Source organism: Desarmillaria tabescens (genome assembly GCF_030435595.1).
Source record: "Desarmillaria tabescens strain CCBAS 213 chromosome Unknown EV420scaffold_9, whole genome shotgun sequence".
Classification (NCBI taxonomy): domain Eukaryota; kingdom Fungi; phylum Basidiomycota; class Agaricomycetes; order Agaricales; family Physalacriaceae; genus Desarmillaria; species Desarmillaria tabescens.
Window position 1 is genome coordinate 679,433 of NW_026848308.1, and position 22,215 is coordinate 701,647.

At 48.4% G+C, this 22,215-nt stretch overlaps 7 protein-coding genes across 7 annotated transcripts; 4 read left to right on the forward strand and 3 right to left on the reverse strand.

Moving 5' to 3' along the window:
- The first annotated feature begins 678 nt into the window (after positions 1-678).
- On the forward strand, positions 679-1,620 carry EV420DRAFT_1186052 (uncharacterized protein). The gene is made up of 6 exons (XM_060466263.1): positions 679-783; positions 835-899; positions 955-1,134; positions 1,182-1,317; positions 1,366-1,547; positions 1,607-1,620. Exons 2-5 carry the CDS (start codon positions 841-843, stop codon positions 1,486-1,488), a joined length of 498 nt encoding a protein of 165 aa, XP_060334033.1. The 5' UTR covers positions 679-783; positions 835-840; the 3' UTR covers positions 1,489-1,547; positions 1,607-1,620.
- Positions 1,621-2,383: 763 nt separating this feature from the next.
- On the forward strand, positions 2,384-4,278 carry EV420DRAFT_1734757 (kinase-like domain-containing protein; the record flags this gene model as incomplete). Its single annotated transcript, XM_060479991.1, has 10 exons — positions 2,384-2,540; positions 2,594-2,667; positions 2,726-2,825; positions 2,876-3,178; positions 3,231-3,346; positions 3,400-3,444; positions 3,497-3,595; positions 3,645-3,751; positions 3,807-3,919; positions 3,983-4,278. The coding sequence occupies 10 exons, from the start codon at positions 2,384-2,386 to the stop codon at positions 4,180-4,182; spliced, it is 1,314 nt and encodes a 437-aa protein (XP_060334034.1). The 3' UTR covers positions 4,183-4,278.
- A 1,149-nt stretch (positions 4,279-5,427) lies between these two features.
- Positions 5,428-7,135, reverse strand: EV420DRAFT_1639641 (uncharacterized protein; the record flags this gene model as incomplete). Its single annotated transcript, XM_060476997.1, has 2 exons — positions 5,428-6,888; positions 6,938-7,135. 2 exons carry the CDS (start codon positions 7,133-7,135, stop codon positions 5,428-5,430), a joined length of 1,659 nt encoding a protein of 552 aa, XP_060334035.1.
- Positions 7,136-10,949: 3,814 nt separating this feature from the next.
- Positions 10,950-11,855, reverse strand: EV420DRAFT_1524667 (uncharacterized protein). The gene is made up of 3 exons (XM_060472350.1): positions 11,528-11,855; positions 11,316-11,472; positions 10,950-11,261 (listed from the first exon to the last, which is right to left on the reverse strand). The coding sequence occupies exons 1-3, from the start codon at positions 11,630-11,632 to the stop codon at positions 11,245-11,247; spliced, it is 279 nt and encodes a 92-aa protein (XP_060334036.1). The 5' UTR covers positions 11,633-11,855; the 3' UTR covers positions 10,950-11,244.
- An 83-nt stretch (positions 11,856-11,938) lies between these two features.
- On the forward strand, positions 11,939-12,975 carry EV420DRAFT_1524670 (uncharacterized protein). Its single transcript, XM_060472351.1, has one exon. The coding sequence runs from the start codon at positions 12,395-12,397 to the stop codon at positions 12,923-12,925; it is 531 nt and encodes a 176-aa protein (XP_060334037.1). The 5' UTR covers positions 11,939-12,394; the 3' UTR covers positions 12,926-12,975.
- A 486-nt stretch (positions 12,976-13,461) lies between these two features.
- EV420DRAFT_1745835 (kinase-like domain-containing protein) lies at positions 13,462-14,852 on the forward strand. Its single transcript, XM_060480149.1, has 6 exons — positions 13,462-13,897; positions 13,952-13,996; positions 14,049-14,147; positions 14,197-14,303; positions 14,359-14,471; positions 14,535-14,852. Exons 1-6 carry the CDS (start codon positions 13,844-13,846, stop codon positions 14,732-14,734), a joined length of 618 nt encoding a protein of 205 aa, XP_060334038.1. The 5' UTR covers positions 13,462-13,843; the 3' UTR covers positions 14,735-14,852.
- Positions 14,853-15,768: 916 nt separating this feature from the next.
- Positions 15,769-17,893, reverse strand: EV420DRAFT_1761651 (uncharacterized protein). The gene is made up of 2 exons (XM_060480673.1): positions 17,521-17,893; positions 15,769-17,471 (listed from the first exon to the last, which is right to left on the reverse strand). Exons 1-2 carry the CDS (start codon positions 17,569-17,571, stop codon positions 16,035-16,037), a joined length of 1,488 nt encoding a protein of 495 aa, XP_060334039.1. The 5' UTR covers positions 17,572-17,893; the 3' UTR covers positions 15,769-16,034.
- Between the last annotated feature and the right edge of the window lie 4,322 nt (positions 17,894-22,215).

Below are 22,215 nucleotides of genomic sequence, written 5' to 3' on the forward strand. Positions count from 1 at the left end.
ATTTCCTCAGGCAGGCGGTGAAGCAAGCAGACTGTCTCCAAAGAGCACCTACTAGCATGGCTTCTTCACCTGCAGTAGTCGGAATGGGGCAAATGGGGATTGCGTTCTCTTTGTCGGTTCTAGGACTCACGCATCACTTTAGGCTCATCGTCCTTCATAGCAGCATACGACATCCTAGTAACTTCCTACAAGATAATGTTAGATTATCAGGTTTGCATATCCGGACTTCCATGATCTCAGAGACGAATGTCATATCTGGACACTGTCCGGGTAGCGCATAACGGTGCAATGGAAGCCCAAGAGCTTCCAATAACACAGCCTTGCGAGCCAAGACTCGGGTAAGCCTTAGTTCTCTTGCATCCGGCGAAATTTCCATCTCTGGAGATGAGGCGCCACATTCCTGTACGTTCTGACAACTTGTATGCATACAGGACTTGATGTAGCTTTGCTTCACTGCCTGTATGTCACGACGTCAATGCGCGATGTGGCGGAGTATATGCCTTGGTGGTCGAGCCATGATCTGCCATGTCGTCGTCAAAAGCCATCACCGAGATATGATGCTGTCTACGTTCGTAAGAAGCATTTCTGAACATATTTATCCTTACCCACATCCCGTGTCTCTAGATGACGCCTGCAAGACTAGGTATACCTCGCAAGAATCCTGCATTCGTGTTTTTCCCGTATGCACATCGTATGATAACAACGTAGTACAATCCGCACGATGTTCACCGCCTCTGGATCCTCGCAGATGCGGCATTATATATCACTGCTTGTGCACCGATAGTCAGTAGAGCTGGTTCTCTCCCTATCGTCCTCGCTCACCCACCTTCGCAGTGTCTCATGCGTCTCTATCTGACCTGGTTATTCATTCTATTGGTATCAATCTCGGTATCTGGAATGTACGCACAGTGGCCGGCGATAATCATTCTTGGACTCATTTCTCCCGTCTTATAGGCCAGCTCCAGGAAAGGCGCATAAAAAGTATCTAACTATTGACCGCTACATTCCTGCCTTGAACGAAGCTGGGGCATTCCGCGGGGCCAGCGGGGTTGCCGCTTACGAGAAAACGTTCGAGAAGTGTGTTGAAGTCGCTCTCGATACACTCATATTGTGGGCGAAGGACATGGAAAGGACGTGAGTGATATCTCTAAGTCGAACCGGCACTTTCTCACCCGTCTTAGTCCCCGCAATATTCGAGCTGCAGGCTTCAAGTTTCTGTTCGATCCTACAACGGAAGATGCTGACTCTGAACCCACGTTGGCCAAGTTCGATTTTCAAAGAATCTCGTGGGAGGACAGTACCGCGACCGCAATTGCAGTAGGTTGCCATTCTTCTTTCTGACGACCCTCTGACCTTCTCTTTCAGGCTAAGGCGCCTCAATTCAAAGAAAGTATCCAGAAAGTATTCAAGGAAAAGTTGGCGGCCTTCGAGGCTGAGTTAAGGAAGGGTACTCAGAAAGGGCCTTCGTCGGGATCTGCAGGATCCTGATGATATTCAGACGAATACAGGCGGGTCTGGGGACTGAACGTAGAGAAAGCGACCTAATTGTTTGTTTCACCGCGTTTGTTCTTGGAAATCCCTAGCTGACAACGATTTCTTTGTTTAGAACTACTGCAGTCTGCGTAACATTGTTATACTATCAATCAATTGACAGCAATGATTCTTGTCTTCACCCGTGGAAAGAGACTGGATATCATGACCAACAGGTATTAATCATCGAGAGCCTTGGATAAACCGCATCCGATGTCAAGAGCGCAACGGATTGAAACTTTATCGTCCCAGAAGGATGACAGATTCCTTCTTCTACAAGGCTACGGTCATTAATTCGCCGTTGCTAGAGTTGACACTTGGATGGGCGTGGGCACGACCACTAGACTAACTTACCTTGCAGCTATCACGGTAGTGCAAGGGAGAATTTTATCTGATATCGAACAAAACACAATTCGACGCAGCCTATATTTCCTATCGCCGCAGACACGCACAGATGCACTTGAAAGGTAACGGCTCTCGCGTTAGCAAAAGATGTTAGAGGTACTCTTCTTTCTTTCCAAGACGTGATGATAACTCAAACTCGTGTACGATAGTGCAGGGACCAACATTCCTTAAGGTGAGAGGGAGCGACGGCAAAAACGTCTTCAAACGAAGGTCAAGAGGATTGGGGAAGAATGTACCGGCAGCCTCGTTGCTCACTGCTCGGTGCTCACGTCAGCAGCCACTTTCGAATTCGCTGGTCGGGGCGCAGTGGCATTCTTGTCTTTGTTCTTCTAGTCCCACGTGCCAAACAAAGGGGTGGCTACGCGGTGGGCTATAAAAGTGGCGGGACCTTATTAACCATTCATATTCAAGCTTCAAGCCCTCCACTTCCTCATCGAACATTTCAGTTATGAGCATTCCCAACTTTATCGAGCACGACCTGTGGGGTTCACTTCAGCCTCTGGACGGCAAATTATACCGGATGGATTTCTTCAGGTTCCGTACCTTTATCAAGATTGGGCGGCACCCCCAGGTGAATGACTTTGTTCTTCCGGGTGCGAGAATTAGTAAGTATTTTTGTGAGCGTCCTTCCTGGTTCTTCACGACGACGTGTTTCTAGGCAACCGGCACTGTGAAATTCTATGGGAGAACAAATCTGTCGTGTTGGAGGATATGTCGAGCAATGGGACATGGGTTAGTTCGTTCTAGTCCCTGCATGCGAGCGTTCATTAATAGTTGCATTGTATATTAGATCAACGGAGGGCTGGTTGGAAAAGGCAAGAAACAGCTCCTTCACGACGGGGACCAGGTCGCTTTTGGCACAGCCATGCCGCAGGACTCGGAGGATTATCGTAAGTAAACCTGCATCTGTCCTTCTTCGCTTCTTCACTCTCAACCCTAGGGTTTACCTTTCGTACGCATACAACCGACCTACGGGAGTACGAGCGCGGCGAAATGTATCTCTACTATGATATCGCCCACGAGATTGGGAGCGGCGGGTTCGGCACGGTGAGCAAAGGACTGTGTCTCGCCACGGGCGAATGGGTCGCTATCAAGGTTATTTCCCCACCCAAGGCTTTCGGGAAAGATTTTGTCGGAAACATCGTTCTCATGGCCAGGGAAGTGAATATCATGAGTAATCTCAATCATCCGAATATATGCAGGTTGAAGGATGCTTTTTATCATGAACACGATGGGACATTGAGTGAGTGGTTTGATCTTGTGATAATTGATGGTGGAACTCAGTAGTGGGGTAGATTTGGTCATGGAATTGGTTCCTGGGGGAGACTTGTTGGACTATATGAATGCTGGCTCGGTCAACGATGAGAGTGATGCGAAATTTATAATTTGGCAGATCTGTGACGCCCTTGCTGTACGTTACTTTCGACTCTTTCCTTCCATCTTTAATTAATGGTGGCACGCTAGTACCTACATATCCAGGGCGTCACGCACCGTGATATCAAGCCTGAGGTATGCATTGGTAGATAAAGACGTCTCCGTCGACTGATAATCAACTACGTAGAACATCCTTCTGTCTAAAGACTCTAAAGACGTACCTCCTATCGTGAAGCTTTCCGACTTTGGGATGGCCAAGATTGTCGATGATCATACCATGCTTCGGGTAAGGTCGTTGTCTCTCTTTCCCTTCCCTTGCTGACGGTTGATTTTAGACTGCATGTGGTACGCCGGAGTACATGCCCCCAGAACAGGGTCAACACGGTGGTAGTTACGACCACCTCGTGGATAGCTGGAGTGTCGGAGTTATCGTGTTCCAGATGTCGGTCTTCTATTCCCCTTCTCCGCCTCCCCGTTTCCCTCATCGCATCATCCAGGTTCACAGACTCCTTGCCGATTGAACGATTGAACACTGGCGACCAGAGACCAGATGACTGGGATCCATTGATGCGATGGGATCTCTTGGACAAAGCGCGGGTTCTTGAAGAAGGTACATTCCATTGCCACATCCCTCGAATGCGTTATCCGCTGACTCAGATTCTTAACTCTGCAGGGAAACAATTTGTCCGGGCCCTCCTCCGTTCGAATCCCAAGGAGCGTATGACGATGAAAAATGCCCCCAAACACCAATGGATGTCCCCGTGGGTAGGCAAGATGGAAAAGGCCAGAGACGAACTGCTCGGTGACAATGCTGCATATCAGCATTTGAATTATCTGGAGAATTATCGACTAGAAGAAGAACCGGAGACGTGATGTTGAATTAGAGTGTAGTTGTTACAAGCGCGTGTTGCTAAAGTCTTGATGCCTGCTAGATACGCTAGATACAAGTAAAATGAATCCGACACATCTCACATAGTCATTCTTGTTGACCATTTTCCCGTTTTAGCAAGAGGGACTACGGTCACTGTTGACTGTCTGATAATGCCAATCTGGGGCTAGACATCTGGCGGTCACTAACCAGGGGACCCGGGATAGTGCCTTAGCGATAGGTTAGCTCTGAACGAACGAAAATGAGGCTTTCGGAAAATTGTCTATTGCGCATTGGAGTACATACAGCAACGGTGAGAAAGGGTAAGAACTAAAATAGCACCCGGCGGCGCGTCTTCTGACTCTGAACGCGTCGCGCGAAACGACATGTGATATTCACCTGACCATTTCACAGCCACCCATGCGAAATTCGGGTTCTCTCAACGTTCATGAGTCATGAATCCATCTAGTCGATATTTTCACCGCCTTAAGCAGGCCTGCTACCCCCTTTCCTCCCGAGATATTGCCCAGTCAGTTAACGATAGGTTTGCAGGACGAACGATAGACGAGGACTTCGAAAGATTGTTTTGTGCTGCATTCAACAATAATTGTATCAACTTCCAGGCCGAGCCGGATCGCAAAACCTTTACAGAGGTCGAAGATGAAGGGAAGACCAATTGGAGACGAGTGTTTGCATCGGCTTTGAATGATTCAACTTCGTTAACAGTGATACATATGAATTATCTTGGGAGAAACGTTGTTCAACATATCAAACAGAAACTCAAAACGAGGCACAGTGGTACGTACCAAACTGTTGCAGACATCTATATATGCGAGAAACTCAAAACCTGCATAAGAACCGCTGAAGCAAGGTATCGTAGACATCAACCGACGACCATCTGCCTAAGAATGTCGATCATAGGTAGGTATGGCAGTCCCATGACTTGATGTAGTCTGCATCAAGCGATTTATATATATCAGTTCATGACTCAAGTCGACGCTTATTTCCTCGATGTTCAATAACATTGGAGAAGTAATACATCGAAGACAGCGCCATTTACCAACCTACCCAGCTATCTATTGATCAGCGGCCGGTACAGGCCAGCACCACCTTCGAAGTTTCTGATACATTCCGAATTCGAAGGAAATCACAATATGTAACAGTCCATATACTTACTACATCCTTTCACTAAAGGTTCGTCAATATCATGTTTCGCTTCGCACACAAAGTTCGAAATGCAAACTTACAGTTCAAAGCTCCGTTAAATTTTCTGACAGGGACTCATAGTCGGACGAATCAAACCCATAGATAGAGTCGATAGCAACGTCGGAGTCGTAATAATCTTCCTCGTCATGATCTGACCAGTCGAAGAGTTTGTTCGTAGGAAGCGGATAGAGCAAACCAGGAGGAAGATCTGTTGTTTCAACGTGAATACGCTCATCCTGAGGACCAAGGGACGCAAGCAGCATGCGGCGATGATGTCGTGCCGTTACTTCGATAGAAAACTTGGTACAACCACAATTCTGGACAGCTAGCCGCGCTAGGCGTACCCACTGGGATATGCCATGACTTCGACCTGATTTGCCACTGAGTAAGATAGACGACAGGTGAGGAAAAGGTAAGGACACTGTTATGCAGTGTATTGCAAACCCCTCCACATCTTTCAAGTTGTCCACCAGTTCCAAACGATTTAACGATATCAAAGAGCGGAAGAACTCGGCATCAGCAGGTGATACGGAGCACCGCTGCAAACGCAGTACTTGTAATTTCGACATGTCTTTGAAGTGGCTGCCGAGATTAGGATTGTAGGAAGAGTTGTCGCCTAGGACCTCGAGATATTCGAGGTTCGGAAAGCGAAGAGAGCCTAGGGCACATGAACAATTCCCCGGTGCACGCAAAAACCTGTTATGAGTGTGATCAAGCTGAACTGCGAACGATCGCAGCGTGCTGGAGGCTAATACGATGGGTTGATTCTCCCTCCGGCTTCCAATCCAATTCTGACCAAATTTCGGCAGGATAAGTATTTCGAGAGACGAGAAGTACATGAATATAGTTCGTATATCTTCATGTCGAAGAGTTGTGAGCTCGAGTCTGGTAAGGCGGGAGATTGACGCTGTGTTTGAGGGTAAGCCTTTACTCCCATTAGAACGGAATGAGTAAATGGAATCAAGTAAGAGGGGAGCGCCTCGCGGCGATCCTTTGACATCAATGGAAAGGCTAACGAGATGCGGAGTTGACGTCGCCCGGTAAAATAAAGAAAAGAAATCGGCACCCTGGATGTCGCCAACCTTCAACGAAAGTGTCCTCGTACGCACAAGATGGACCGACGTCAACTCCGCAACTCGAAGCCCAGGTGATAGATTGAAAGTGGCCGGCCCAGTCATCCGGGACCCACCTCGACCAAAGATGACTTGGACGTCAACATCCAGAAGTCGGGTCTTTGATCGTTCAAGGAAGAGTTCGGCAGGTGGTATATGGCTTTGATCATGTATATAAATGGTAGTCCAAAGTTCAGATGCCTCGATAGCAACATCCCGCCAATGACGACAGATGCTGCATACTACGGCAAGGAAGGGGCTGTGCGATATTGGAAACAGGCTGTTAATTGCAGTGGCAAAGATGTAGGCTAGAAGTTCGTTGGGTAAACACTCGTTGATTCTGTTGATCGCAGTCGATCTGGCTTTTCCTTGTCTGATTTTGCTGTCGGAAGGCTAATAATCAGATAAGCGAATGAAGAACCCAAGAAGACATGTAAGATACCTCTGACTTTGGTGTCTTCAGGACCGTATCTCGTTTTTTGCCTTTGTTTTTCTTCTGTATCATAGCGGTCAAATCGATGGGAGGGCAGGACAAACGATGGGAAGAATGACAGTTTGCGTTACTTGTGTTAGGTTGTTGGGAGCTGTTAGGAACTACCTGCCCGTTAGGAAGACTAGAAGACCAGCTGATGTAGCTCATTGGCAGTAAATAAGTGTAAACTAATCTACGTCGGTAGTTCGTCGTAGGTAAGAATAAAAGGGCAGTGTCAGGCCAAGACACGCTGAGATTTGGCGCGTAACGTTACAATGTAAGATGGAGAGTATCGCCCTGCCCTGCTATCCACAGTTACGAGTACCGTGAACTGGCCGTGAGTAAATATCTATAACAAAGCCGGCTTACCTGAGAACGTTGGTTTACAAAAGGTTGGAATGATACCACCAGTAACCACCAGTCCCTCAGGCTTCCTCTGCTGGAAAGGGCAGTCCCAGCCAGGTATCATGGTGGTCAACCGACGATATTTAGCAACGCGCGGCATCGGTTGACGTCGGTCCGAAGTGCACCTGACCGTTTCACAGCCAACTATGCAACTGCCAAATTCAGAACCAACTTTATCTGTCTCACTTTCTTGCTTCTGGTGAAAGCGACGTTTACGACTCTATCAAGTCAATATTGCTGTCGCTTCATTTCTCCTCGGGATATTGCACGGTAGGACTGCCTCCACCTCAAGAAAAGGCCCCCATCAAATCTCAAATACCGACCATTGGTAGAGGTCGATATCCGAACAGAGGAACAGAGCATAGGATTCTCATGTGTGAATAAAGAGTTATAGTGTAATGATAAGGGGACAATGCTCAAGGGGACAAGCTCGCGCCGAGGAGGATACCAGACGAACGTGCGTGTTCTTTACCATCATCTCTGATTCTGTGGTTCAAGTACTAGTACTTTTTCAGCGTTCACGGGAAAGGACATTCACTAGAGAAACCGACCTGTGTGAAAAGATTGGTCACGTCGTTATCTGGACCCTGAGAGCCAGGTCGCCTCGAGGTGGTTCCCTCTTCAATTTTCCCCGCGCGCGCATTCGCAGCCGGAGTCAATGGTCGGTAAATTCTCGGAATAGTTTTCATCTCTCTCATTCTTGGGCTTCTAGGCCTCAAAGAGCGCCTTCTTGAGGCTAAATGTCATCCTGGAAGAAACAACTCGTCGTGATAGCTACACGACTTGGCTTCCTTTCTTAGTGGAGCCGTCTTTATCGTAGACATCTCCTTGGCGAATGGAGCCTTGCACGATCACGTATAAAAGTTATGTGATGAAGGTGTAAGTCCTCCATTCATAGCTCGACTACCAAGCTTACTTAGTTTCGGAAGCAGTCAATACCACCCAGGACACAATCCAAGGAGATAGGAAGCCGACTACGACAACGGACATGCATGGGCTACCAATTATGCCAGCACTGTGAATGGTAACGTTTCAGTTGTATCATGATCTCTTTCTTATCGTTCTTCCTTAGCTCTGCGCAGACATCAACTTGGAATCGATCGTGTTGGAACGACAAGAAAGTACATCGGCCCGGATACTTCTGTCTATCATTATCGCCCACTAGTATTTTGGCTCGCCGATAATCAAAATTCTACCCCACCCCCACCAATCTATGTCACAGCGCTATTCCTGTGCAGATGTATTCAGACACCTTCACAACTTCTGATCATGATCCCCGTTCCCCGTTCCCCGTTGTATCATCTGCCTCAATCTTACCCCCGATCGAACCGATAGAGGAATTGTGCATTGTTAGGATACAAAGGCCTACCCAAATCGCGGACCCTTACCGATGATCGGAACCGTTTATCTCTTCTAAATGAATTGCGAGATCATCTTTCTTCCAGGGTAGGAGAGAAGATATCCACGCACGTGGGTGGTCTATTTTTCAACCCCCAGGATCCGAGTCATACCGCCGAAGCCCGTTCGCTCTCTTCCCTCACCCCGGAACGTGGTGCTAGATCATCAATCCGCCTACAAAATCTTGCGCAGAGAGGAAGTCGGGCCGTCGCCGAACATTGGACCTGTTTACGTTGTTGGAGAGCGAGTCCCGCCGTCGCGACTCGCGAAACCATTCATACTCTTTTTCCTCCATTGGGATGGGGAAGGCTGGATCTGCCGACGACCGAATCACAATTCTCTAGTCCCGCTTTCCAGAAGAATACACATGGCTGGCGATATACGCATCCAACAAACGACCTCTCACAAACAGGAAGGCAACGCCATGACAGCCACATGAATGCTAGCGTCTCCACTGCATCATGATCCCCTCCCCCGCCACACCATGTACTGTCACAATCAACCCAATCTACTAGTATATGGAACGTCATCTTATAGCTATGGACATAGCGTACAGCTCTCCTTGGGCTTGCGATTGTTCCCACCTTCTGATCTGCCGACAATCGAACAAACATTTCTCAGTGGACCTTCCCCACGCGAATACCTTATCTCCTAGTTCTCTCGCCCGTGAGAGAAGAGTGCATGTAGACCCGAGCCGGAACATATTGCGAGGTATATGCCCTCTCTCCGTCCTAGGCCCCCCACCCCAGAACGTGATCCTCTTCATGGGGGTAGATCATATTTTTCGACTCTCGTACGACTGCGCAAGGCCTGTCCACGTAGAGGAGAGTTGCCACGAATAACACAAGACGTATCTTCTGATGAATGAGGGGTAGAAAGGACCTCAAGTGATCCAGGTCACGGTCCGTGTCTGCAATAGCGGCACGTTGAACAAGACTCAGTTTCTCTTCTTTGTTGTGGAGCTCCTTCGCGTAGAGCCTTGCACGATACGGGGTGTACGCAGAAGCAGGTCCTGTAGTTCCGACTACAAACTTCGCGGAATAGCAAGTAAACAGGAAATCTCCCACGATAACAGGCGTGAGAGGGCACGACTACGCCGGGATAGTGAATGGTACGGTACCGTCTCCACTGCCTCAGATTCTCTTGCTGATTCTCTTCGTTCTTTCACAGCCGACGTCGTTGGTTATCCCTTTGATCGTCGTTCCTTGCTTCATGCACTGCGATCTACGTGGAACGCACGACTCTTCCTGAACTTCAAGTTGCCGACGATCGAACAAACATGATTTCTCTCTAGCCCTCACGCGCACGCGAAGACCGGAAGACGTGCGTGTTTCTCGAGATGTCGTCATGAATGATTTGTGAGATTGTATGGGAGAGAGAGAGAAGATAGTTATGCACGTGGCTGGTCTAGTTGTTCTGACGCTCTGTTTCTTACCCGCGCAATCCCCCATTCTCCCTCTTCGATATTCTTCGCGGGTAGATCACAGCTCACACCACCTCCAAAAACGTTCTTTAACTCTGTAGCCCCGAGTCGCGCCATCAGGAAACCAGGTGACTATCACGGACGCTTCCTCTCCTCCGTTGAGACGGGGAAAGGACAAATTACAGGCGCAGGACTAGTAGGCCCTTCCTTGCTATGCTGCTTGTCAGGATACAAAATCAGGTTCGCCCACTGTGAGGTTATAAAAGTGCCCTCCTGCAGTACACCTTATTTCTTGGTGCATTGGCTAGAAGGAAGGAAGTCGAGCCGTGGGCCGTTTATAGAGGGAGGTGTGACGTTGCCCTTTCCTCCATCGGGATGGAGAAGGCCAAGTTCCGAGCATAGGGATTCCGGTGCCGTTGCACAGGACACGACATCTGAACTGCGCTTCTTGCGATCGCCATTCCTACACTCCGGAAAGACGAACTGGAGCCCTGCGATATGGATTCTACTGATCTCAGACTTTCGCTTCATCACAGGGTAGAAGATACGTACGATACAAACCGGTGCCCTGCGATATGGTACTTTGTTTGCTGGATCCCAGGCTTTCGCTTCGTCGCAGGGTAGAAGAAACGTACCGGAACGCGGGGTTTCAGCAACCTCGTGCACACCAGCTAGCCCGAGTGTTGATCTGCATCGGGAGTTGTGTCCTGCACTTGACAACGAGAACTACACATCTGACGCGACGCGTCCTGTCCTGTTCCTCCCTTCCATAGCGCGCGCACTGTGTCGCTCTCCTTTCGGCTTTGATTTCACAGTTGCCGGGCGATACTTGAATATGACGTTGTGGGTCACGGTCTGTACGAGGTGTTCTGTTCCTAAACAATAACCCTCCTTCCTGGTCCGAAGACAGGTTAAACCTCATCCTCGCTCTTATGGGCTCAATGAATCCCCTTGGGTCGTAGCTCAGAAAAGAGAAAATAGCGCAATAATTGGTATCCGATGCGGTCCTAGAGACATGCCCCCTCGACATTGGTGATGGTCCGATTCAATTTCAGTAGCAGGATTCAGGCAAGTCAAACACCAGAAAAACCAAAGGCGAAGGGAGCTGAAAACCTGAGACAGAACAGAAAGCGTCGTACGGTTGGACTTGTGTGGCATACATGCAATAGAAATGGAATTTGGAGAGGCCTATCGATATGCATGCGAAGAACTCTCTGTGACTGTGAGGGATAAGATTCGGATGGTAATTCCAGGTTCCAACGTAGTGCGCGCGATTCAAGTACGCTTGGTATCAAATCCAAAAAGAAAAGGAGTACTAAAAATGTTGAATCCAGGAAGCAGCAGAACACGAACAGCAGAACCGGCCGAATGACTGCCGAACAACGTGGCTGACTTAGCATGAGGATTTGACGGTGATACCTGCGAGGCGGCTTCGGCATAAACCTGTCCTAGAGCCAGACTTCCTCGCCGGCGTCACTCGCACAACCTCGTCACCCAATGCCCATATCACGTCCACGACCCAACGTCCTTCCTGCCTTCACCTGCATCTGTCCCTATGATTCCGGCTGGAGCGCCCCTCCTTCCTGCACTATCGGATCATCTGCAGCCTGAAGAAACGTCGTGGTAGCTGCGCATTCAACACGATTCTCCTATGCACGAGCTCCGTGTGCATTTCCGACTGCTACGCACAGATTGGGCCTTGCACAACGGTCATGCGCACTGTAATTGGATATCATTGATTCTCCCTTTGGTTCGTTATCCATGCAATCACATTCACCCTTTGCAAGATCGCTCCTCCTCGACATCATCCCTACATCACCACTGCACGATGATGGAACACCTTGTCAAACTCACATACTCTCCTACATGTATGCACAGCGACCTTTGATGATCACGACCATTGTGCTTCCTCCATCACCTACTCCCAACAGAGCGACCTATTGCCTGATACATGCATGTACATGCGTCATCGCTCCCACCTACGCGACATCCTTCGTTGCAATGCTGTGGCCGCTAGAGAGTTGGCAGGGTGATGATCACGATTGCTGTTGCCCGCTACCCTGATATATACGCTCCCACCTACGCACAGGAGGAAGACAGACAAGATTTGGGCTCAAGGGAGGAAGGTCATGCACTGTAGAGAATGGTGGTCGTGCCGCTAGGCGCTCTCTCGTGGGTGGTTCGGGTCGAGACCCCAGCCCATGGTCCGGAAGCAGTGCGCCGTCTCTTCCTTTGCTTTTTCGCGTCTCTCGGTCTCCGTACGTGCACATCGACATCCCGGAACTACCCTGCTCGTAGTTCCCATCCTTCTCCGTGGGCCAACCTTTCTGATACGTTCGGCGTGTTTTTCGACGTACGCGAATACTTTCATATCTTCTCTCGCCTGTGAGCGTATACGCCACTTAGACCCGAGCCGATTGTTACGGGGCATATTCGCTCTCCCCGTCCCAAGTACTCCCTCGTGGTCCCTCTTCTCAGGAATAGCTCACCTCCCAACTTATACTGTCTGTGAGAGTCGTTATGAGGCATATTCGCCCTTCCCGCCCTTACTCCCTTGTAATCCTCTTTACTCTCATGTTTTATTTTCTCTCGCCGGAACATATGAGGTATATTCGCTCTCCCTATCCTACTCGTCCACACCAGAGATAGACCACCAACGCTTGGGAAAGGTCGATCTATGCGGAGTCTTCCCCTCAAGTCAATCTCTCAGTGGAGCTTTTCCGTGTACATGAATACCATTGACATGCGGAGCCGGAGCATATGAGGTATATTCGCTCTGTCCGTCTCTTCTCCCCCCACCCCAGAACGTGATCCTTTTTACCGGGGATAAGTCATCTCCAAAACGTTCTTCGACTCTCATGCCGAAACTTGGACTCTGCAGGGTTCCTCACCAGACCACAGGACCTACGCCAACGCTTGGAGAAGGTCGATCTATACCCCGCTTAAACCGGTGATATCTTCCTTCCTAGTCTGGGACGTTCCCTAGTGGTACATTGACGAGTTCGATATCGAATTACTTCCAAAAACCACCGGTTACATCTTTCAACGAATTTGGATTTAGACGCTAAGATAGAATAGACGGTCTTTGTATGATAAATTCGGTCCAGGTGCGCGGCTCAATACCATACAACTGTCTGGAGTGTCATGAGGGAGGATCATGAGTTTGAAACCCTAGCGTCATGAGGGCGAACAAAACTGAATTATGAGGCCTTAGTAAAGGGCGGTAGCGTGTACGTGTACGTATACAATAGCCGCATCTCGAGCGGCGAGCGGGTAGCTTCGTCCGAGGCCTAGGGATCGGCGAGGTGGAATGAGACAAGTTTCATCGCATGACTAGGACTAGTCAGAGCGAACTGTTAATTGGGAATCATTGATCATGTATCTCGCACGCTCGTTCCTTCCCTTCATAGATTGGCTCTCCAACAAAGTAGAATGAGACCGTCAACGTTGCTGCGAAGAGGCTGACTAAGCATGAAATTTGCCTTCTCTTGCCAGTGCGACGACTACTAGTTTGCTACTTGCTCGGAGAAAACACACTCGCCCACCTCGTCGCCCAATGCTCGCCTAGTTGATATGCACGGCGACCAGACTCCGTGACCCTTCCCATTCGTCCAAGTTCATCGCTCCTCCTGTACTCGTCACGGTAGCCAATGGACGTTTCTCCGACCACGCAAATAATTTGGCAGATCTGTGACGCCCTTGCTGTATGTTACTTTTCGACTCTTTCCTTCCATCTTTAATTGATGGTGGCGCGCTAGTACCTACATATCCAGGGCGTCACGCACCGTGATATCAAGCCTGAGGTATGCATTAGTAGATAAAGACGTCTCTGCCGACTGATAATCAACTACGTAGAACATCCTTCTGTCTAAAGACTCTAAAGACGTCCCTCCTATCGTTAAGCTTTCTGACTTTGGGATGGCTAAGATTGTCGATGATCATACCATGCTCCGGGTAAGGTCGTTGTCTCTCTTTCCCTTCCTTCGCTGACGACTGATTTTAGACTGCATGTGGTACGCCGGAGTACATGCCCTCAGAACAGGGCCAACATGGTGGTAGTTACGACCACCTCGTGGATAGCTGGAGTGTCGGAGTTATCGTGTTCCAGATGTCGGTCTTCTATTCCCCTTCTCCGCCTCCCCGTTTCCCTCATTGCATCATCTAGGTTCACAGAGACCTTGCCGATCGAACGATTGGACACTGGCGACCAGAGACCAGATGACTGGGATCCATTGATGCGATGGGATCTCTTGGACAAAGCGCGGGTTCTTGAAGAAGGTACATTCCATTGCCACATCCCTCGAATGCGTTATCCGCTGACTCAGATTCTTAACTCTGCAGGGAAACGATTTGTCCGGGCCCTCCTCCGTTCGAATCCAAAGGAGCGTATGACGATGAAAAATGCCCCCAAACACCAATGGATGTCCCCGTGGGTAGGCAAGATGGAAAAGGCCAGAGACGAACTGCTCGGTGACAATGCTGCATATCAGCATTTGAATTATCTGGAGAATTATCGACTAGAAGAAGAACCGGAGACGTGATGTTGAATTAGAGTGTAGTTGTTACAAGCGCGTGTTGCTAAAGTCTTGATGCCTGCTAGATACGCTAGATACAAGTAAAATGAATCCGACACATCTCACATAGTCATTCTTGTTGACCATTTTCCCGTTTTAGCAAGAGGGACTACGGTCACTGTTGACTGTCTGATAATGCCAATCTGGGGCTAGACATCTGGCGGTCACTAACCAGGGGACCCGGGATAGTGCCTTAGCGATAGGTTAGCTCTGAACGAACGAAAATGAGGCTTTCGGAAAATTGTCTATTGCGCATTGGAGTACATACAGCAACGGCAAGAAAGGGTAAGAATTAAAATAGCACCCGGCGGCGCATCTGACTGAACGCGTCGCGCGAAGTGGCACGTGATATTCACCTGACCATTTCACAGCTACCCATGCGAATTCGGGTTCTCTCAGTTTCACGTTCAACGTTCATGAATCACGAGTCCATCCAGTCGATATTTTCACCGCCTTAAGCAGGCCTGCTACCCCCTTTCCTCCCGAGATATTGTCCAGTCAGTTAACGATAGCTTTGCAGGACGAACGATAGATGAAGACTTCGGAAGATTGTTTCGTGCTGCATTCAACAATGATAATTGTATCAACTTCCAGGCAGAGTCCGGCCAGCAAACCTTTACAGAAGACGAGGATGAAGGGACTGATCAATTGGAGACGAGTGTTTGCATTGGCTTTGAATCAATCAACTTTGTTAACAGTGATACATGTCAATTATTCTATGCATGCTACCTGGGAGAAACATTGTTCAAGATATCAAACAGAAACTCAACGCGGGACACAGTGGTACGTATCAAACTGTTGCAGGCATCTATATATGCGAGAAACTCAAAACCTGCATGAGAACTGCTCACTCGGAAGCAAGGTATTGTAGACGTCAACCGACGACCATCTGCCCAAGAATGTCGACCATAGGTAGGTATGTGGCATAACCAGTCCCATAACTCGATGTAGTTGGCATCAAGCGATTTATATATATATATATATATCAGTTTATGACTCAAGTCGACACTTATTTCCTCAATGTCCAATAACATTAGAGAAGTAATACGTCGAAGACAGCGCTATTTACCAGCCTACCCAGCTATCCATTGATCAGCGGCCAGTACAGACCAGCACCGCCTTTGAAGTTTCTGATACATTCCGAATCCAAAGGAAATCATAATATGTAACAGTCTATATACTTACATCCTTTCACTAAAGGTTCGTCAATATCATGTTTCGCTTCGCACACAAAGTTCGAAATGTAAACTTACAGTTCAAAGCCCCGTTAATATTCTACCAGGGACTCATAGTCGGACGAATCAATGGTAGCAACGTCGGAAGCGTAATAATCTTCCTCGTCATGGTCTGACTGGTCGAAGAGTTTTTTTGTAGGAAGCGGAAAGAGCAAACCGGGAGGAAGATCTGTTGTTTCAACGTGAATACGCTCATCCTGAGGACCAAGGAACGCAAGCAACATGCGGCGACGATGTTGTGCCGTTACTTCGATAGAAAATCTGGTACAACCATAATTCTGGACAGCTAGCCGCGCTAGGCGTACCCACTGGGATATGCCATGACTTCGACCTGATTTGCCACTGAGTAAGATAGACGACAGGTGAGGAAAAGGTAAGGACACTGTTATGCAGTGTATTGCAAACCCCTCCACACCTTTCAAGTTGTCCACCAGTTCCAAACGATTTAACGATATCAAAGAGCGGAAGAACTCGGCATCAGCAGGTGATATGGAGCACCGCTGCAAACGCAGTGCTTGCAATTTCGACAGGTCTTTGAAGTGACTGCCGAGATTAGGATTGTAGGAAGACTTGTCGCCTAGGACCTCGAGATATTCGAGGTTCGGAAAGCGAAGAGAGCCTAGGACACATGAACAATTCCCCGGTGCACGCAAAAACCTGTTATGAGTGTGATCAAGCTGAACTGCGAGCGATCGCAGCGTGCTGGAGACTAATACGATGGGTTGATTCTCTCTCCGGCTTCCACTCCAATTTTGACCAAATTTCGGCAGGATGAGTGTCTCGAGAGACTGGAAGCACATGAATATAATCCGCATATCTTCATGTCGAAGAGTTGTGATCTCGAGCTTGGTAAGGCGGGAGATTGATGCTGTGTTTGAGGGTAAGGCTTTACTCCCATTAGAACGGAATGAGTAAATGGAATCAAGTAAGAGGGGAGCGCCTCGCGGCGATCCTTTGACATCAATGGAAAGGCTAACGAGATGCGGAGTGGACATCGGTCGGTACAATACAGAAAAGAATTCGGCACCCTGTGTGTCGCTGACACTCAACGAAAGTGTCCTCGTACGCACAAGATGGACCGACGTCAACTCCGCAACTCGAAACCCAGATGATCGACTGAAAGTGGCCGGCTCAGGAGTCATCCAGAACCCACCTCGATCAAAGATGACTTGGACGTCAACATCCAGAAGCCGGGTCTTTGATCGTTCAAGGAAGAGTTCGGCAGGTGGTATATGGCTTTGATCATGTATATAAATGGTAGTCCAAAGTTCAGATGCCTCGATAGCAACATCCCGCCAACGACGACAGGTGCTGCATACTACAGCAAGGAAGGGGCTGTGCGATATTGGAAACAGGCTGTTAATTGCAGTGGCAAAGATGTAGGCTAAAAGTTCGTTGGGTAAACACTCGTTGATTCTGTTGATCACAGTCGATCTGGCTGCTCCTTGTCTGGTTTTGCTGCAGGAAGGCTAATAATCAGGTAAGCGAATGAAGAACCCAAGAAGACATGTATTATACCTCTGACTTTGGTGCCTTCAGGACCGTTCCTTTGTTTTTCTTCTGTATCATAGCGGTCAAATCGATGGGAGGGCAGGACAATCGATGGGAAGCGTGACAGTTTGCATTACTCGTATTAGGCCGTTGGGAACTGCCTGCCCGTTAGGAAGACCAGAAGACCAGCTGATGTTAGCTCAGTGGCAGTAAATAAGTGTAAACTAATCTACGTTGCGTTAGGGAAAAGAAAAAGTGGAGTGTTAGGCCAAGGCACGCTGAGCTCTGGCGCGTAACGTTACAATGTAAGATGAAGAATGTCGCCCTGCCCTGTTACTATCCACAGTCACGCATCAGGAAAAACCTACTTTGCTACATCGCGATATATATGCTACGTAGTGCTGGTAGCACCGTAGCACAGTCCCCCATATGTAGCATCCTGTAGCATATTACTAAGGGTACGTAGTAGCCAGTAGCGAATGGTAGCGCCCCACTCAGGCTACAACTGCTCGACAGTAGCAGTACTGGATCCGTACTTAGCAAAACATAGACTAGTATTCTACACACAAAACAGGACGGACCACAATAAAAGGAAATTTTAATGTATTGAAACTAGTAGGCCCATTACAATATGAGAGTTAATATAGCATCCTCTGCAATAGACTACCTCAAACGTCCTATTCCCAACTGATATTGTTATACCATGCGACCGCAAAATAGATGGAAGCCGACAGCCGCTAAGAGCAAGTCAGTAGGCCATCAAAAGTTGGAAAAATACGCAGCTCACATTAGTCTAGGGTCACTAGGAGAAACCTAGAAAACGATAAGGACGAAACAAGGACCAGGATTCTCGCACATACCAAGATGCCCGTGTTACGAAGTCATTACAGTCTATAGGTCGGTCCGAATCTCAAATATGGTATGGCAAACGTTGGAGGGACCAGGGCATATGAACATCCCGGTCCAATTTCCGAGGTAGTAATGCAACGAGTCCTCCGAAAACATACGAGACCTAGTAGTCAGTCACAAATTAAATCGGGTACTCACTGAAAGTTTCAAACAACTAAGTTTAAACAATAAATCCTGTCTGCACGTCGAAGCTAAATGAGATTGAGTATGAGGAATAGCTGCGGCACTCACGGTATTCAGAACACGTTACCACACACTGTGCGCAGACCTAAGGGGTCACCGAAATTGCAAGGAGAGTCATCGAGCAAAGACAGACTATTCGCATCAAGATGGCGGCGGCAACAAGTAAAAAGGATGTGGGAGAAGTGGAAGGAGATGGAGAAAAGATGGTTGGATTTGATCGGAACCCGATGGCGTGGTCTTGTTGGTTGTGCACGTGCCATGTCGGAGTTTCAAATGGACGGCGAATTTCTGTTAACTCGGAAGAGTCCTCGCTACACGCTGGATATCAATGGCATCCACTGTAATTGTCCTGTATGTTCTAGGGCGTGGATAATGCTCTGATTACAGACTTTTTTTAATTAGTGCTTCACTCTTAGCTGTGTGCTAAACAAGGTTCCTCCTCTAGTACTGTTCATTGTCTCAGGTCAGCCGACAACTGTTGTCTGCTTTTACTACCATTGAAGACGTCATAAATACTGACAATGACTGTAGTGCTCGTAGGTCCTGCCCAAGGATACCACTATATATGTAGTCCCCAGCAATAGATACCGAGCGCTACGTACTGGTACGTACTGCTGAGCACCCTCTATGAGCGCTACTGGACATACATGGACTATGTATACCTGAGTGGGGGGTACGTAGCAAAAGGCTTTTTCCTGATGCAAGTACCGTGAGTAGGTATCTATAATAAAGCCGGCTTACCTGAAACGTTTGTTACAAAAAATAGGGATAATACCGCCAGTTCGTCAGGCTTCATCTGCTGGAAAGAGTAGCTCCAGCCAGGTATCATGGTAGTCAACCGACGATATTTAGCTGCGTGGCACCGGTTACGTCGGTCCGAAGTGCACCTGACATTTTCACAGCCACCTACGGCGCCTGATTTATCTGTCTCATTTCCTTTCTTCTCGTGAAAGCGACGTTTACGACTCTATCAAGTCAATATTTCTCTGCCGCCTCATTTCCTCTTGGAATATTGCACGGTACGACTGCCTCCACTTCAAGAAAGGGCCCCCAAACCCCTATCGAATCCCAAACATCGACCGTTGGTAGAGGACGATATCCGAAAGAGTATAGGATTCTCATGTGTGAATGAAGATCTATGGTGTAATGCGAAGCGTAATGATAAAGGTACGAAGCTCAAGGAGACAAGCTCGCGCCGAGGAGGATACCGGACGAACGTGCGTGTTTTGTGCCATCATCTCTGATTCTGTGGTTCAAGTACTAGTACTTTTTCAGCATTCCATTCACTAGAGAAGCCGACCTGTGTGAGGAGATTGGTCATCCCTGAGAATCAGGTCGCCTCGAGGTGGTTCCCTCTTCAATTTCCCCGGAGCGCACATTTGCAGCCGGAGTCAATGGTCGGTAAATTCTCGGAGTAGTTTTCATCTCTCTCATTCGGGCTTCTAGGCCTCCTTCTTGAGGCTAAATGTCATCCTGGAAGAAAGAACTCGTCGTGATAGCTACACGACCTAGCTTCCTTTCTTCATAGTGGGGCTACCCTTCTCATAGAGATCTCCTTGGCGGGTGGAGCCTTGCACGATCGCGTAATGATGAAGGTGTAAGTCCTCCATTCATAGCTCGACTACCAAGCTTACTTAGTTTCGGAAGCAGTCAATACCACCCAGGACACAATCCAAGGAGATAGGAAGCCGACTACGACAACGGACATGCATGGGCTACCAATTATGCCAGCACTGTGAATGGTAACGTTTCAGTTGTATCATGATCTCTTTCTTATCGTTCTTCCTTAGCTCTGCGCAGACATCAACTTGGAATCGATCGTGTTGGAACGACAAGAAAGTACATCGGCCCGGATACTTCTGTCTATCATTATTTTCCACCACCACCACCACCACCAACACCACCGCTACCGCTACCGCTACCGCCACCACTACCACGACCACTACCGCCACCACTACCGTAAAACAGCTCGTGGCACACCTACTGAAGCCTTGTCCTGGTTGCCAGTAGGATGGTACGTTGGTCGGTACCCAAACCTTATTGGTTTACCAGTCATTCGCGACATGAGCAAAGGTCCCACGAATAACCACCACCACAAATACTCTATATCTCGCCATTTCTTTATCCCCAACTCTCTCCTTCAGCTCAAACTCGTCATTGACTTTGAAAAGCGCTCTCCTTGCAATGTCTCAGCAATGTCTTACATGGCAGCTCTCTGTCTTTCCATGATGCTGCACCATTTTCGCCTATAGCACGAGTCCCTTGTCCTTGTCAAGGAAGATATCACTCTCCTTTGGCTTTGAGGAGATCACCTTAACCTCGAAGTCGCTAGTGATGTCGTTCAAGGAGCTGACTATTCCGCGGACCTCCCCCAGTTCATTTCCTCTCGTTTCATGTATTCTTGCAACCTCCATTGGCATTTATCACTCTGTAAAGCCATTGCAGCGTGACAGCCATATTTCTTGACCCTTCGTTATCCCGGGTCGACATCATCTGCAGCTGATGTCAGCGAGCGCAGCTGGTCTGCGACGATCAGGATTACGGTAGTCGGAAGGATTCAGAGGGAATGTGCATATTCGCTGTCATTTCGGACTCATGCACTAGTAGATAATGTTGCTACGACTGTCATTACTTCTCACAACGAGCCATCGAGGTCGGTAGGAGTAGTTTACTTCTATTTACCTGAGCTGTATCAGCGGAGATGGCCAATCAATCCAGTTTTCCAGTTTTCGCCCACTAGTATTTTGGCTCGCCGATAATCAAAATTCTACCCCACCCCCACCAATCTATGTCACAGCGCTATTCCTGTGCAGATGTATTCAGACACCTTCACAACTTCTGATCATGATCCCCGTTCCCCGTTCCCCGTTGTATCATCTGCCTCAATCTTACCCCCGATCGAACCCATAGAGGAATTGTGCATTGTTAGGATACAAAGGCCTACCTAAATCGTGGACCCTTACGATGATCGGAACCGTTTATCTCTTCTAAATGAATTGTGAGATCTTTCAGGGTAGGAGAGAAGATATCCACGCACGTGGATGGTCTATTTTTCAACCAAAGGTCCGAGCTTTTCTCAGTCATACCGCCGAAGCCCGTTCGCTCTCTTCCCTCACCCCAGAACGTGATGCTGGATCATAAATCCGCCTTCAAAATCTTGCGCAGAGAGGAAGTCGGGCCGTCGTCGAACATTGGACCCTTTTACGTTGTTGTAGAGCGAGTCCCGCCGTCGCGACTCGCGAAACCATTCATACTCTTTCCTCCATTGGGACGGGGAAGGCTAGATCTGCCGACAACCGAATCACATTTCTCACATCCAGCTTCCTAGAAGAATACACGTGGCTGGCGATATATGCATCCAAGAAACGACCTCTCACATCCAAGGAAACAGGAAGACAGAGACATGACAGCAACGAGAATGCCGGCGTCTCCGCTGCATCATGGTCCTCTCACTTCGCCACACCATGTACTCGTCACAACCGACCCAGTCTACCAAGTCCTATATGGAATGCCATTTTACAGCTACGGACATACCATACGGCTCTCCCTAGGCTTATAATGGTTCCTACTTTCTGATCCACCGACAATCGAACAAACATTTCTGAATGGACCTTCCCCACGCATCTTCCT

Coding starts and splice junctions, on each gene's coding strand:
- EV420DRAFT_1186052 (XM_060466263.1), top strand. CDS start 841: ATGCGTCTCTATCTGACCTGGTTATTCATTCTATTGGTATCAATCTCG. Junction 1,135..1,181: donor GCGAAGGACATGGAAAGGAC/GTGAGTGATATC, acceptor CACCCGTCTTAG/TCCCCGCAATATTCGAGCTG. Junction 1,318..1,365: donor GTACCGCGACCGCAATTGCA/GTAGGTTGCCAT, acceptor CTTCTCTTTCAG/GCTAAGGCGCCTCAATTCAA.
- EV420DRAFT_1524667 (XM_060472350.1), bottom strand. CDS start 11,632: ATGCCGAAGCCGCCTCGCAGGTATCACCGTCAAATCCTCATGCTAAGT. Junction 11,473..11,527: donor TGTTCGTGTTCTGCTGCTTC/CTGGATTCAACA, acceptor TACCAAGCGTAC/TTGAATCGCGCGCACTACGT.
- EV420DRAFT_1524670 (XM_060472351.1), top strand. CDS start 12,395: ATGGTCCGGAAGCAGTGCGCCGTCTCTTCCTTTGCTTTTTCGCGTCTC.
- EV420DRAFT_1745835 (XM_060480149.1), top strand. CDS start 13,844: ATGGACGTTTCTCCGACCACGCAAATAATTTGGCAGATCTGTGACGCC. Junction 13,997..14,048: donor ACCGTGATATCAAGCCTGAG/GTATGCATTAGT, acceptor TCAACTACGTAG/AACATCCTTCTGTCTAAAGA. Junction 14,148..14,196: donor ATGATCATACCATGCTCCGG/GTAAGGTCGTTG, acceptor GACTGATTTTAG/ACTGCATGTGGTACGCCGGA.
- EV420DRAFT_1761651 (XM_060480673.1), bottom strand. CDS start 17,571: ATGATACAGAAGAAAAACAAAGGAACGGTCCTGAAGGCACCAAAGTCA. Junction 17,472..17,520: donor TGAAGGCACCAAAGTCAGAG/GTATAATACATG, acceptor CCTGATTATTAG/CCTTCCTGCAGCAAAACCAG.